The sequence below is a fragment of the Oryctolagus cuniculus genome, chromosome 6 (genome assembly GCF_964237555.1).
Source record: "Oryctolagus cuniculus chromosome 6, mOryCun1.1, whole genome shotgun sequence".
In the NCBI taxonomy this organism is placed as follows: Eukaryota; Metazoa; Chordata; class Mammalia; order Lagomorpha; family Leporidae; genus Oryctolagus; species Oryctolagus cuniculus.
Window position 1 is genome coordinate 95,378,353 of NC_091437.1, and position 16,623 is coordinate 95,394,975.

At 44.0% G+C, this 16,623-nt stretch overlaps 1 protein-coding gene across 8 annotated transcripts in view; it reads left to right on the top strand.

The window, feature by feature from the left end:
- Positions 1–16,623, top strand: part of SULF1 (sulfatase 1) — a 194,829-nt gene that overhangs the window by 138,407 nt on the left and 39,799 nt on the right. For all 8 annotated transcript variants that reach the window (XM_051844555.2, XM_051844551.2, XM_051844554.2 and 5 more), the window contains exons 8-12: positions 9,171–9,321; positions 11,015–11,190; positions 12,918–13,046; positions 13,339–13,395; positions 14,210–14,339. In XM_051844555.2, the coding sequence (XP_051700515.1) occupies positions 9,171–9,321; positions 11,015–11,190; positions 12,918–13,046; positions 13,339–13,395; positions 14,210–14,339 (643 nt within the window). The remainder of the gene's footprint in view (positions 1–9,170; positions 9,322–11,014; positions 11,191–12,917; positions 13,047–13,338; positions 13,396–14,209; positions 14,340–16,623) is intronic.

Genomic DNA, 16,623 nt, shown 5'->3' on the forward strand with positions numbered 1-16,623 from the left:
AACCAAGGAAACGTCAAGGCCCAAGAGACATTCAAGAATGGGTAAAATCAGGCCGGCGCCGCGGCTCACTAGGCTAATCCTCCGCCTAGCGGCGCCGGCACACCGGGTTCCAGTCCCGGTCGGGGCGCCGGATTCTGTCCCGGTTGCCCCTCTTCCAGGCCAGCCCTCTGCTGTGGCCAGGGAGTGCAGTGGAGGATGGCCCAGGTGCTTGGGCCCTGCACCCCATGGGAGACCAGGAAAAGCACCTGGCTCCTGGCTCCTGCCATCGGATCAGCGCGGTGCGCCGGCCGCAGCGCGCCGGCCGCGGCGGCCATTGGAGGGTGAACCAACGGCAAAGGAAGACCTTTCTCTCTGTCTCTCTCTCTCACTGTCCACTCTGCCTGTCAAAAAAAAAAAAAAAAAAAAAAAAAAAAAAAGAATGGGTAAAATCTCTTCAGAGAATTCTACAGTGATTGGGTAGGTGATTTCAGGAAGAGAATGTGGCACAGACTAGGGTCTCCGTGTAAGCAGGGTGATCTAAGACATGCACTAGAAAATGGAGAATGGGGTACAAATGAGACAATATGGGATAAACCTTAAGAGAGAAACTTGCAGAATTTTGAAGGTTTCAGGGAATTTCTCTGTTTGTAGGCAGAAGGTCACTGGAGATTATTAAGTAGAACAGTAACAAAATATAATGTCAAATATAATGTGGCCATTTCCACATGGAGATAAATTCAGTTATTCATTCTTGGTTCAAAGGAACCAGCTATACCCCAAATAATGATTCCATAAAGCAAAATCTATGCATGTTAGAGTGAAAAGTACTCCAGCCTTAGAGGTAAACAAGGCTAGTTTCCTGATTCAGCTCTACCCTCTGAGCCTATGAGCTGCTGCTTTAACCTCCCAGAATCTCCATTGTCTCATCTGTGAAAGGGGCATAACACCAGCACCTTACTGTGATATTGTGAGCAAAAACTAAGAGAGGCAGTAAAGAAGTCCCTGCATAAGGCCTGGGACACGGTAAGCACAGTGTCAATATTAATTCCTGTTGATCTTTTCTATTGAGATGAACCATTTGGATCTACCAATATTTGATCTTCCTTGACCTCCAAAAAGCACAGTTCTCTCTGGTTCAACTAAGGTTCAAAGGAAGCAGCTAGAGAAATCACAAGTTGGTGCTTGCCCCTTGTGACATGGCAAAGCTCTTGCTAAGATAAGCTAAGGTGATGAGCTTCTCACACCTGGCTGGTCTTAAAAAAAAAAAAAAAAAAAAAAAAAAAGGCAGGATAAGCACCAAACTGAGCTGTGTTATCTTTTCCAGGTGCAAATGTGGGTTATGGGCAGCTGCCAGTTTGGAGGGCATCCTAGCCACAGAAAATGAAAATTCATGTGGTTGGTTGAGTGATTCAGCTTCTCTTTGCTGCTAAGCCTTGGGATTTGTGCACCGAAAAGAATGTGGAGAAGAGCTGTGTCTCCCTCAGGCCTTGGAAGCCTTGAATTCCTGGCATCTTTGCTGTAAAGTTTTCCCTGACTGTTGCTGGAAGAAGGGGTTGCAGGGAGTGAGTGTGCATCCCGTGTGTCCCAGCAAGGGAGTGCTCAGGTTCAGGGTCCAGGCTTCAGACAAAAGGAGTGACACAGATTGAAGACAAGCTGTCCATTGTGGTACCTGGAGCCACCGAATAGCTGGCTGCATTAGCAAAAAGCGTCAGCAATGCATTCAAGCAATGGGATGCAAGAAGTTAAGTGCTTTGCAGAAATATTTGGCAGGTCTCATGAAAACACAGCAAGAAGCTGCAGCCTTTCCCCTGTTGTGAGGGCACCAGGAATGTGAACACTGTCCTTCAGGTCTTCTTCCTTGGTGGCCAACCATCCTCCCTGTCCCTTTCATCTGGCCTTGGGGTATAGCTCAGTGACCTCTGTCTGGGGCCCATGTATCCTGTTTCCAAGGTGTTTGCTGTTCCCAGCAAAGAGAGCAAGTTTAATATGGTCACGTGGCCCCACAACTGGGGCAAGAGATTATGCCTACCAGCTACAGATGGGAGCCAATTATCAACCCCTCATGGACAGGGAGTGCTGTTTAATCAGACAGTAGCCCAGGCACCTGTGCCTCTGAGCGCTCTAAGGAGATCTCGGTCATAATAACACAGAAAAGCCTGATCAGGTCTATAGATAAGGTGCTATGTCCTTAGCTCACCGTAACAGCAGAGGGGATAATATGCACCTGTAGGAAGCTGAGGGCCTCTGGCATCATCCAGTTGTCACCCACTGGCCAACTCTGCCTCCATCAACTTTTTTCAAATTGATTTTTTGTTGCAGTGCAGCACTTCTTTCTCCCATGCCTGGACACATGTATGACTTTGTGAGTGTGTATGTACACACACACACACACAGGTTCAAGGGGACTCTAATTCCATGTTCAGGAATTTGGAAGAACCATTATGAAAGCAGAGCTTGCACCTAAACATGGCTTGTGGATCAACAAAGCAAAAACTTTGCTTGTATAAAACACTTACTGAAACACCTTTGCTCTCTCAGACTGGAAAGAAATGTCTTGCCTTAAAAAGATTGTGTACTTTCTTGCCTCTTTTCTCCTACAAACACCTGAAAGAACATGCTTCTAGAGATGAGAAAATGTTAGATTCTCCAAAAGAAATGACTGATTTAGGCAGAACCAGTGGCTCCCTTTTTCTATTTCCATATTGTTCTTTGTTGCTTTCTACATATCCCATGAATATTAGTCATTTACCCAGAGGTGTGAAGTGGAATTGAACAACTCCTAGTGGAAGCATTCAGAACCTTGTGAGAGGAGTGTCCTGGAGGAGTGCGAGGCAACTTTGTCCCGAACACAGAGACAGAAGAGTTTCTTCTCTCTACCTCCAAGTGTCTGATAGACACGGCTCCTGAGACAGGAGTCGCACTTGTTAACCTCACCACCTAGCTGACATTAAAATGTATCTTAAAAATGATAATAACATCAGAACATTTAAATAGCAAGTTTAATGAACTAAAAGGACACTTAGAGCTACTGTAATTCTGTAATTGTTTTTTTAGATTAAAAAGTGAATCCTCGAAGTCCCAAGTGGCTTTGCCCAAGGCCCCAGGAGGAGTTAGGAACAAAGCTGGTGCCCAGCCTCGAGTCTCATGGCCTAGATAATCTTCCCACCTCACTGGTCTAGCTCAGGGCATGGCACAGGCAGTTCGTGTGTTTTCACTTAACTCTAAATGGTGTTTGCTGCATCCTGAAAATACCAAGTTATTTTTATCAAGTGCCTATAACTATAATTAAGGTCATTTGGTATGATTCTTTCTGCCCAAGTTCAAACGTTACCTATAGAAAGATATTTGAACTCAAGTGGGGAATATCTCCACAAAGTCAATTAAGTAACTTCAATTTTAGTGAAAACCGAGATGGCGTGACTTGGGAGATTTAAGTATAGAATTTCCAATTTAATGTTCTCAGTGTGTGTCTGAAATCTGTAAAACTGGCTTATTCTGGGAATTGAGACCAATTTAATTTCGCAGCAAATGATGGTCCTGCTACCAGTTCCCTTTAAGAATTAGATCATTAGTATTTTGGCTGTTGTATGAGACTAAATAACAAATGTAGAGAATACATGGGCAAATACAAAACACTGGAAGTATTTCTCTGCACTGGAGTGTCGGCAGAGACCAGCCACAGCGAAAATGAGCTGCTAAGTCCTTTCCAACTCCCCAGCAGGAACTTAATATACAACACTTGCACTTCATGAGAACACTTTGCTAGGAAGACTTATTCTCTTTTTTTAATATTTATTTATTTATTTGAAAGGCAGAGTTACACAGAGAGAGGCAGAGAGAGAGAGAGAGAGAGAGAGAGGTCTTCCATCTGATGGTTCATTCCCCAGATAGCCACAACGGCCGGAGCCGCGCCTATCTGGAGCCAGGAGCCAGGAGCCAGGAGTTTCTTCCAGGTCTCCCATGTTGGTGCAGGGGCCCAAGCACTTGGGCCATCTTCTACTGCTTTCCCAGGCCATAGCAGAGAGCTGAACTGGAAGAGGAGCAGCCGGGACTAGAACCGGCGCCCATATGTGATGCTGGCGCTTCAGGCCAGGGCGTTAGCCCACTACCCCACAGCGCCAACCCCAAGACTTATTCTCTTAAAATATTCACCCGCCAAAAAAGAAGGGGACACCCTTGATTTTCAGAATCCTTATTCCTGTGAAGTCAGTCAACAACAAGGCCAATGGAACCCTGAAGAGAAGTGGGTGGTGGTGAAGGCTTGGTGATACATGGGTTGGTCTATAGATTCTGTGGTGCAGTGTGTGAGTGACCATGCGAAACAACCCGGAACTGGAGAACAGCGACAGGCAGAGAAGCCTGGCTGGGAAAAGTCACAGCTTTAAAGATGGGAATCACTTGTGGAAGGTTACAGGTGTGTTTGCCCCGAAGTTCAAGGTCTGGAGTGCACAGTTCTGGTCAACCCCTTCAGTAACAAACACAGAGTCGTAACCAGGCCAGATGTCTGTGACTATACCTGTGACACACAAACAGAGAGAGAGAGAGAAACAGAGAGAGAGAGAGAGAGAGAGAGAGAGATTTTCCATCTACTGTTCACTCTCCAAATGCCCACAACAGCCAAAGCTGGGCCAAGCCAAAACCAAGAATCAAGAATTCCATCTGGTTCTCCCATGTGGGTGGCAGGAACACAAGTTGTTAAACCATCATCAACTGCCCTCCAGATGCGTTAGCAGGGAGCTGCATACAGAGGTGGGATTTGATCTCACATACCCTCATATGAGATGCAGGGGTCCCAACAACACACACAACACGCACCCTAAGTTTTTATAAAGAAAGCAGAAATCTCCCAACAGTCGTCTGGCCATTTGTCCTCTCAGTTTTAAAGCCAATAGCCAGCACGATCTAGCTTGTCACTGATGCATCTGGTGTGCCTTGGGGAGTCAGACTGTATTTGCAGCACAAGTGGACACTCAGGAGCTGGGGGGGAGGCACTGGAATGGGAAGCAGAAGCTGCTGGTATTTCAAGTCAGGATGAAGACCAGGAGTTTTTGGACTGATGACTTTTATTAGGAAGAAATGCATGTAATGTTTTCCTTTTAATCACTGGGATTTGGGGGCCCTTTTGTGGTTCAAGGCTTGGTGAATGTGACATTACAGAAGGAGCACTGGCCAAGCACTGCCCCAGAGGGTGCATTCTGAGCCACCTCTGTGCAGTTTGCACTTTTTTTCATCTGTAAAATAGGAATATGATGCCCTGCCTACTCAGAGTCGCCCCAGCAGTCTATGGAGCTCTTTCTCGGCTACCTGCAAATATGGGTATGATGTGCTCCCTGAATCTTAATAAGAACTCTGAAGTTGCTATTCCCATTATATGGATAAGGAAACTGAGGCTTATACAAAAAAATGTTGTCCAGATTCACATACTAATAAGTAACAGAACTGGGATGAGAATTTGGATCTGATTCCCAACACATTCTGTAATCACTGAATTTGTGGTTTTTCTACTTTTCTGTAGTTACCTGCTTCCTTCAGTCAGACTTGCGTTTTGTCTGACAGCTCCAAGGCCCTGTTTGAATAATTTTAAGTCAATCTTTAGCTAAGGCAGCAAGCCTTAATTATCACTAGAGGGGACAGAAGGCTGCATCTCCCAGAAATTTGGCAGACCTCAGCAGGAAGCAACCACAGGTCTTTGGCAAAAGATCACTTTTCAACAACGTTGTCAATTCCAGCGACCCCTCGACCTTCCACCTGCAGGTCCCTGAACAGCTGCTGTTCTGTGGGAAGCAGTGGCAGCCTGTCTTCCTTTAAAAGGCAAATGAGTGCCCCCTCTCCCTGCTGCCTGCTGGGATCCCACCTGGGATTTCAGCCCCAGAGCTGGGGGTCATCTCCCATATCGAGAAATAAAGAGAAGGGAAGGGGGGTAGAGGAGGACAGCTTTGACAAGCCCTGAGTTCTCCCTTTTAATATAAGCCAGATTTAACATTTGTCATTCTGGAAATCCAGGGGTCCAATTTGAGGCTTGTAATTTGCTACAACCTTCCCTGGTCCTCCAAGGGAGGTGGAGCTATGCCAAGTACATCAAGGTAACTGGTGGAAGACATAATTTGCCCACTGTGAGCCTGCATTTCGGTTCCCTATTGTAATTTTATTTGTCTTGAGGTTTTGTGGTTTCTTTAAAAAAAACAGCCAACTGGATTTATTTTTAAATTAAGCCGATCCAACATCAAAGGCAAAGAGAGGAGGATGTTAGGGTGTTGTAAAGAAACCCCGGGTGATCTGTTATAACTGTGTTATTTTGCAGGGTGTGTATCAGTAGAAGCTAGGGGACCTTTCACGACCAGCTGGCTGGATTTCTTTGACCTCAAACTACCCCCATGGGGGAAAAGCCCTTTGCAAGGGGATTTAGAAGCCCCCTCTCTGCTCCTCCTCAACCTCTTAATCTAATCTTGTTTGTAAGAAGAGGTGAAACCCAGGCTCTGGCCATCCCTCCTTCCCTTTGGTCTGTGGTTTGCTTCTAGATGCGAGGAGCTCTTTCAGGCCAAGAGAAAAAAAAAATGGGACCATTGGGTTCATGGATCCTTTACTCCAAAGACAGAAGAAAGCTTTTGTTGAATGCTTTTCTTAAAAAGTTCCAGAGGAGACATGTGAAGAGTTGGGTTTTTAATACGATGGAATTTTTCAGCCCAGGTACTTATACAAAATGTATCTGTTGCAGGGGTGGGGATTGTCCAACCCACAGGCCATGGAAAGCCCACAATATCATTTGGCCTGACCCTGGCAAGGCAATAGCAGGCAAGACTCCAAATTCAATACATCTATAGCAGGCTAATTTTTAAGTTGATAATTTCTTATGACCCACTGATGTTATTATAAATATGTAAATAGCCCTTGGCAAAGAAAAAAAAAGGAAAGAAAAAGAAAAAACATCAATGTCCCAGCAGAGAGACAGAGATTTTCTGTCCATTAGTTCAGTTGGCAACGGCAAGGGCTGGGCCAGGCCAAAGCCAAGAGCTTAGAACTCTGTTCAGGTATCCCATGTGTGTGGCAGTAACTCAAATACGTGAGCTGCTGTCATCTGCTGCCTTCCAGGGTGTGCATCTGCAGGAAGTTGGATGGAAAGGAAAGGAGCTGGGACTGTGACCAGGCACTTCCATGTAGGATGCAGGTGTTTGAAGCAGTGTCTTAACTGCTGTACCAAACACCTAGCCCATTCCAGGCATTTTTCAATGATAGTATATAATATAGTTGTTCCTCAAAACTGCTGCTTAAGAGAAGTGCCATTAGCCCCATTTACAGCTGAGCAAATTGGGCCACCCCTCTTTTCCACCTTATAAAGGCATCCCTGTAAATGGGAGCTGACTTACATTTCTGTAGGGAAGTCGCGCACTTTGAGAGAAGTGTCAGCTAAGCTAAATGTCATGTTGTACTTATGCCGTCGCCCTCTGCTGGCTGACCAGCACTCACGCTGACCAGCAGGATGACTTTGTGTACCAAGGAGACCCACAGTATTACACAAGCATTTTCTAGTGTCCAAAGGTAGGCTCTGCCAACGCATTGGATAAAAAGAATGCACAGTAACAGGTGACATGTGTATGGCTCATTGTGCATGGACATTTCCCGATGTATATCCATGTCTCAAACATTCAACGTTTTCCACGTGGGAAATCCACATCCCCACCACAAGCAGGGCAGCGATCAAGACGCCTGAGATCTGGACTTGCAGTGACTGACTGCTCCTCTAGCTTTATAACATTAATGATGGCATGGGGTCCCCGTCAATCACCACTGTCCACAATCTCTCACTCGTGGGATCCTCCCCAGAACAGAGACAGGTAATCACCTTTCTCAGCTTAGATCATTGCTTGTTCTGTGAGAGCGGTTGTAAAATTTTGGGTTCATATTAAAAGCAAATCCCTGACATAGGAGGGAAAAATGGGAACCAAATGGTCCCATTTTTTTTCTCTTGGCCTGAAAGAGCTCCTCACTTCTCTCTTTGTTCATGTTATTAAAACAAATGGGTTTTGGGACTCAGTCCTTGTTCTACCACCTACAAACTGTGTTCATCTGGAGAAGTTATTTAACTTTGCTAAGCCTTAGTTTTCTCAGCTATGAAATGGGGGTAATAAACATAGTTCCCAGAGCAGCTAAGGTCATAAATGAGTTAATGTATACCAAACACTTTGCACAATACCTGACACATGGTGAATACCTAGTCTTTAATATTAAATAATTTCTATGGGCTTAGTAGCATTTAAGGAGAAGGTTCAAGTGGATTGTAGTCTGGTGGAGAAACAGTTCTCTTTGAGAATTTCTCTCGTGTAGGTTTGCACTTTGGGAGCAGGAGGTAAAATTATCTAAGTCAAAGGAGCTGTGTAGGATGCCAGTATTGGCTTAAATTGTGGGTTCCCAATTGTGGGGTACATAGGACACTACTTGGATTTCTGAAGTAGGTAAAATCTAGGCTTGGACTAACCTATCCTGCAACAATAGCACCCACTTCCCTGTGTTTAATAAAAATCATGTCCTGCATCCATATTGATTTGTCTGTTGAATGAACAGCTTTATTACTAAATACCTATATTGCAAAAGTAGACTTGGTTATAATTCCAGTAAGGTGTAATTAGATTAATGATATTTACATACAAGATCAAGAGAGGAAAAAATTCATGCAGATTAGATACATAAATAATCAACAAAATAGCTCTAATAAATTCAGGAGGAAAAATGTGTTGAAATGATGATTCATCATCATTTCACATAAACATATGTGTGACTGTATTTAGTAGTGTAATTAGCAGTAAAATTTTTATGAGTTAACATCACCATGAGAACATTTCCTTCTATATGACTGAGTTTTACCTGCAGATTTGTAACAGAACCATATTGTCTGGATGTGCTTCCTACATGTTTTAGTCAATGAACCCAAATAAACTTGCATCAGTTACATGTTCAGCTGCCAGTCTTGGCTTTTTTAAGTTTGAAGTTGTATATCTGTACAGAATATATGCTATGTAGTATGGCGAATACTTCAGATCTTACTATAAGCACAAAAAGAAGGTACTTGGGAGAGAAAAATATCTTAGCAGTGCCTACATTATCTTTTTTAAATGATTGTTTCACCACCTATGACTTGAGATGTTTCCTTAAATGATGACGATATATCAGTAAGATTCCTTTCTGGATGTTTGCAGAACTCCTAGTTATAATTATGCACCAAATATGGATAAACACTGGATTATGCAGTACACAGGACCCATGCTGCCCATCCACATGGAATTCACCAATGTCCTACAGCGCAAAAGGCTTCAGACTTTGATGTCAGTGGATGATTCTGTCGAACGGGTAAGCACACGAACCTGCCTCAGGGAGAGGTTTTGGTCCAGCTTCTTTTGTGGAGACCCATTCTTGCTAATTCTGTTTCCCCTTTTCATTTTCCAGCATTGACAAGAGAGAGCAAAAGAGACAGAGAGAGAGAGAGAGTTCAGTGACTTTCTCACCCTTCCTTCTTTTGCCCCTTTCTGCTCACCTCTCCATGTGTGGCACTTACGGAGCCAGAGACAAAGAGGAGGGGAAAAAATGAAATCATCATAAATTAGGGGCCACACCCTCAAATTCCTTTAGAAATTGGCAATTAACCTAACTGTGTAAATGACTAAAGCAGGTCCTTGTACGACGGTGGAGAGTGGTGGGGATTGCAGGAAACCTGAAATTAAGAACCCCATCTAAAGCAAGCAGCAGCTGCTCAACCTCAGCAAATTTTTGCCATGAGGAAACATGAACAAAGCATCTATCTATAGGCTTCTTAGCATTTTAAAAGAAGATAGAAATACAAAAAATTTATTTCAAATTTCATAACATTCAAACCTAGCGTAAGTCAAACTAGACATACCTGAGGCTGGAGCTAGCTGCATCCATCTTGGAAGCAGCCTTTTTTTTGTTGTTTTTTTTTTTTTTTTTTTTTTTCTGTTGACAGGCAGTTAGACAGTGAGAGAGAGAGAGACCAAGAGAAAGGTCTTACTTTCCTTTGGTTCACCCCCCAAATGGCTGTTGCGGCCAGCGCGCCGCACCGATCCGAAGCCAGGAGCCAGGTGCTTCCTCCTGGTCTCCCATGCAGGTGCAGGGCCCAAGCACTTGGGCCATCCTCCACTGCACTCCCTGGCCACAGCAGAGAGCTGGACTGGAAGAGGAGCAACTGGGACAGAATCCGGCGCCTCAACCGGGACTAGAACCTGCCGGCGCCTCAGGCAGAGAATTAGCCTAGAGAGCCGCGGCACCAGCTGGAAGCAGCCTATTTTTAACCTAGATAATTAGATATCTGAATGATGATATGAAAATTTGCTTTAACAATGAATTTGCAAAACAAAACCTCTAAACTTTGGTGATAGAAATTTTGGCGGGTGGGAGGAGGGTATTGGCTTGTTTGTTTACTTTGTTTCATCAAACAGGTGAGCAAAGTCTGTAAGTAGAATGTTCCAGATTCAAAAAAGTTACTGGCCGGTGCCGTGGCACACTAGGCTAATCCTGCGCCTGCGGCGCTGGCACCCTGGGTTCTAGTCCCGGTTGGGGCACTGGTTCTGTCCCAGTTGCTCCTCTTCCAGTCCAGCTCTCTGCTGTGGCCCGGGAGTGCAGTGGAGGATGGCCCAAGTGCTTGGGCCCTGCACCCGCATGGGAGACCAGGAGGAAGCACCTGGCTCCTGCCTTCGGATCAGTGCAGTGTGCAGGCCGCAGCGGGCCAGCCGCAGTGGCCATTGAGGGGTGAACCAACGGAAAAAGGAAGACCTTTCTCTCTGTCTCTCTCTCTCACTGTCCACTCTGTCAAAAAATAAAAAAATAAAAAGTTACTTCTCAGCAGTGTCACTGGACCTGTAAGCAAACAGAAAATGTGGATGATGTTCAAGTGTGTGTGAGCCTTATCGCAATAACTCCTGCCCCATGGAAGCCATGGGGAAAGGCTTGGGGGAAATCATGCAGTGCTATGAAGTGCCATCTCCGCTGCCACGGTGGGCTCTGACTTGTCCCTGTGTTCTCATTTCAGCTGTATAATATGCTCGTGGAGACGGGGGAGCTGGAGAACACTTACATCATCTACACTGCCGACCACGGTTACCATATTGGGCAGTTTGGACTGGTCAAGGGGAAATCCATGCCATATGACTTTGATATTCGTGTGCCTTTCTTTATTCGTGGTCCAAGTGTGGAACCAGGATCAGTGTACGTACTGCAGCTTGCAACTTTCAGCTGTCATAGCTCATATGTGTCTAAGATAATTTGATTACCAATCTCAGTGTCTGGTTTCCTTTCATCCAAAACAAAAAAGGATGTATATAGGTTGGTAATTTAGAAGATGAAAACCTTTTCCCTCACCGCCACATGTTAAATTAACTGAAATACACTATTTAAAGGGAAAGGGAAAATAAGTGTATCAATGACTAATTCTCCCAAATTGACCAGAATCTGTGTCGTTTCAGCCCATGTACACATACAGAATGTGATCTCTGGGAATATCATTGTTGCCTTCTTTGAATCAGTGATCCACTGTCATTTTTAAAGACCATCTATGCCATTCTGCTTGTTCCTAATTTTAAGTATAGAAGTATATATATATATGTGTATGTATATATATAGAAGTATATATATATATAGAGAAGTATATATATATATATATATATATATACTTCTTTATTGCTAAAGAAACTTAAAAGAAAACTAAAATCTGAAAAGCACTATTTCCTTTCGAAGGAAAAGAGACCTAAAAGACAGAGAATCTGAACTATTGTCTTAGGCCAGTGGCTGCACCTCCCTTTCCGTCTCTATTTCTCCGCCACAATGTGTCTCGCAAGCCTTGCCAGTCACGGCAGAGTCATTTGTGTAATTCAAGTCATGAGGCTGGGCACCTGGCTGGTGGTTAACCTGCTGATAAGGAAGCCTGCATTCCACCCCAGAGTACCTGGGTTTGATCCCCCACTCTGGCTCCTGATTCCAGCTTCCTGCTAATGCAGATCCTGGAAAGCATCAGTGATGGCTCAAGTTGTGTGTTCTTGCTACCCACATGGGAGACCTGGGTTGAATTCTCAGCTCCCTGCTTCAACATGGCCCAGCCCTGGCCATGGCAGGCATTTGGGGAGTGAACCAAAAGATGGGAGCTCTCGCTTATCTCTCTACCTCTAGAATAAATAAATAGTTGTTTCAAAAATATAGTAAATAGTTGTTTTAAAAATATAGTAAATAGTTGTTTTAAAAATACAGGATTATGTACATGAAAGAATTATGGAGAAAAAAGTAGAAAAGTAGAAATAACTGCAATGGCCCTTTAAAAGCACCTGCTTGCTGATATAACAACAGAGAAGCTGAGGGGCCTGACTCAGAGTTCCTGACAGTGACAGGGGGCCCAGACCCCCAGTCTATACTTCATCTGCTGCCACCCCACACTACATGCTGGGGAGACGATGATGGGAGAAAGAAGGGTGTCTTAGAAGAGCGATATGTCACTCAGGAGCATTAGAAATATCCTGGACACTGGCAGACCTTGGTAGAAGGTTTTATGCTTGAAGGACTAGGCAGCATGGATTGGATTGAATTGAATCATAAAAACTAGGTGTCCTCTTTTAGAATACTGACTTTTAAGACTTTGTTCAATATAGGGGTTGTGAACTACTGGGTTTTGAAGAAAGTATACATCCTACGAAAACCATTTATCACGCCACATGTTGCCTGGCAGTGCGGCCGGGGCACAAGGTTGCGGGCATCTCTCCAACCTGAGCACTGTGAGACTCCATTGATCTTTCTCAGTGCCATTGCTGCTGACCACTCCCTCACCCTGGCCGAATGCCACTGCCCATTCCTAGGAGCCCAGACGGGAGGGTGAGAAGAGTGGAAGACCAGTGAGTCTCTGCAGCTCTGAATGCCACCCTCTGACTGTAACCACCTGGCCCTTGCAGAGTCCCCCAGATCGTGCTCAACATCGACCTGGCCCCCACCATCCTGGATATCGCGGGCCTCGACACACCTCCTGATGTGGACGGCAAGTCTGTCCTCAAACTTCTGGACCTGGAAAAGCCAGGTAACAGGTGCGTCACTGTCTCGTCTCTCAGCCATCCCTAAGCACACTGAGCTCTGGCTGGCATCCAGAGCAAGCCCGCAGCTGCAAAAAAAAAAAGGGGGGGGGGAGGCAAAATAAGTTTTTCCCGTGAGGCTCACCCCACGCTGAGCCTTTCTCTGCTGTTGGTGAATAACACATTGATAAAGGTGCAGTCATGGTCTGTGGGAAGTGAGAGGTGTTTCTTTAAATAAACTGTTAGCACAGATCCATTCGGAAAGATGTCCAGATGCCAACAGTAAATATTATTATTTTGCTTTCAGGTTTCGAACAAACAAGAAGGCCAAAATTTGGCGTGATACATTCCTAGTGGAAAGAGGGTAATTATTGGTTCCTGGGGTACTTCTGGGAACCCATCCTAGTGGGCAGCTCTCCCTGCTGGGAATTTTTTTTCTCCTCCTTATTTTGGTTTACAAAGCATGCAGATTTCATAAGCCTAGTTGCAAGATTGAATAGTTTGCTGCCTATTCTTTACCAGCCAGCTGAGTAATTACTGCTGCAGAGAATTGTAAAGAATAAATTCTCGTAAGATAGGACCAAAGCCTTGAATTACTGTTGCATTGCTCAGTCATTGCTAATTGAACCAGCTGGTTCACTTCCCCAGTAGTCTTTCCCAAGTCCTTCTCTCTGTAGACTCCACGGTTGGCCTGGCACCCTACTTTCTACTGCTTTCTTCATGTTGCCTTTTTAATGTCATTAAGTATATACATTTGTTCATTGTAATGATTTTCATAGTCATGTCTGGGTCTCCCATTTCCATTCATAAAGCTCATTGCCTTGTTTTTCTCCAAACATAAATTGGGAGACAGAAAAGCAGGTATATAATTGGGTTATTTTAAGAGAAGAGCTAAAAAAGGACACATAACACCAAATATCTTTCCCAAGTTTTGAGATCAATGCTTTTGAGGGGCATGATTCTTCCATATCCTGACCTCTCATCCTCACAACACCCAGTTTGTAATCTTCATCATGGGCTTTTCAAATGAAGTTCTGTAGACAGAGGGTTAACATCTGTTTCTTGCTGTTTGGAGAACATGAAGTCATTGGACAGGGAAGGCAGAGAGAACAGGTAGGACTCAGGGAATGTCGTTCAGATCACTTCTCACATAAGAGTCTTTTCCCTTTTTGTCAAAGCAAATTTCTACGTAAGAAGGAAGAATCCAGCAAGAATATCCAACAGTCCAATCACTTGCCCAAATATGAGAGGGTCAAAGAGCTGTGCCAGCAGGCCAGGTACCAGACAGCCTGTGAACAACCTGGGCAGGTGAGTGACACCCTTTGCTTTACCCTCCCTCGTGCATTCATTCATTTCTAATTTCAAAGATTTACTTAATGTAGATTTGTGTGGATGTCAGCTTTTCATCCTGGGCATGAGGGCAAACTCACTGTGACACCTCTCCACTGACAGAATCATTTAGCGGTCCAGCCTGGGCTACCTCATTACTACTTGTGTTCCCTCCAGATTAATTAAAAAAAAAAAAAAAAAAAAAAAAAAAAAAAAAGATGGTGCTCTCAGAGAGAGCTCTGTACTGAAAGACACTGGCTCCAACTGAAAAGGTTCCTGGGACCCTGGGACCAAGGAGAATGTTCCTGTTAACCGGTCATCAGGGTGTGGTGAAAAGGCTACATAGTCAAGACATGGGTAGATGCTGGGGCTCTGGGCAGTGAGCCAGCCCTAGAAATGTGCTGGGGTCTTCCCACAAGGCTAACATCTGAGGTCATCTAGCCCAGAGTGGAAGACAGAATCTGTGAGCAAGATGGGGTAATGGGAAAGGAAACCCTGTTCTATATGTGTATTGTTTCTTCCCCTGCTCACAAAGTCTCTTGACTCAACTATTTCATTAGAATGAATCCTTTTTGTGAATGGAAATATTACTGTGGAATCCAAGGCTACCCGGAACACCTACCATTACCAATGAGAGCTAAAGAAATAACATACCAAATTCACATTGCTTTTATGGAAAGTGAGAACACATGGACACCTATCATTTGAAATATTCTTCACTGGAATCTATACTAGCTAAAAGAAAATGCTATGTCATAATGAGAGAGAAGTTGAATCTCTACCTAAATCACCATAACTTAGGAAAAAATCAGGAAAGTGGTAAGAACTAATATGTGCTGAGCACTTGTTTTAAATCATGGTACATAGGTTTCTATATGCGCTTATTCAAATTATTCCCCGTATTTGTCAAGGGTGGTAGGCATTGTCATCCACTATTTGTTTACAAAGGGTGACTGGCAGGTTAGCAAAACTAGGTGCAAAAAGGAGTTTAATTTAAACACCTAAGCCACTTGCTGCCCTCCAAGGTAGATTGCCTTAATGAGGTAAAGGAGACTCCAGATATTTTGTGCATCTTTGTAAGTTATCTGACCTCTCACCATCCACGCGACTTAGTCAATACCAGTTCAAGATAGCATGCATGAAAGGAGTAGCGTGGTTATTAAAATGGACTCATTCATTATACTTTTATGATATGGTATCTAGCTTCTTGAATAGAGACAATTCTTATAAACAACTTGATCCATCTCCTCCTTAGTTCCTCAGACTTTTTCGTACACAGCATCCCTTTGAAATAGAAGAGGGTGGGCAGGGAGAGCTGCTAAAGGAAGGGATAAACCCCGGCCTGCATGGCATTCTAGTAAGTCTTAATTTTCAAGTGTTTAGGAGAGAAGCATAGACCTACTCATTATATTTTAATTTGAAGTCTTCAAACCTTTCTTCTGGAAGCTGTAAGTATCATTATGAATAAAACCTCAGAATTGTTTTGTAACTCTAAGATGATTTTTATGAGCCAGCTGCAATAGACTAGTTACTTTTACTCAGGAGTTGGAAATGTTCAGTATTAAATGTAAATTATACAAATTGGTGCATTTGTTGCTGTTTTAGCCCTCTAAGTGGTGAACATTATAACCATTTGGGAATAAGGTACACTGCCTACCTTTCAGGATACAATTCTGCAAATCCCTCCTATCTGGTTTGCCCTGAAGTTTTACTCTCTGCCCTGAAGGGCAAGTGTTGCATAAACTAGGTTATGGTACTTTGGCACAAGCTTTTCACTTACATGTTGAATGCTATGTTAAAAACTTAATTTTGCTTTTTCCTATTTTTATAAACTCGTTTTGCGCCCATAGAATGCTTGCTTTCCTGTGTGGTTCCCTGCAATTCTCTGCTGCTGCATTCCTATGTGAATTGGAATGAACTAAGATTCCATTGCATGGATATATGAGAATGTCAGCAATGATCACTTTGAGAAGTGCCTGAATTAGGGGAACAAAGAATCAGGCTATGCCCCTGGCAGGGATGTTATTTTTGTAGACTGTCTTTAAATGGGCTATTGTGGGCTCCAGAAAGGGTGAGACACAGAGCAGGTTTCAGACTACTCAAGCCTCAGTGTATCCATGGCCCTAGTGAATTATTCATCTAAGCTCATGGTAGGTGCTGTGTGGTCCCCAAACCAGATCAGCATCACCTGGGAGCTAGTTAGAAATGCAGTTTCTCTGGCCACCCCAGACTTACTGAATCAGAAGCCCTCGGGGTGAGGCAG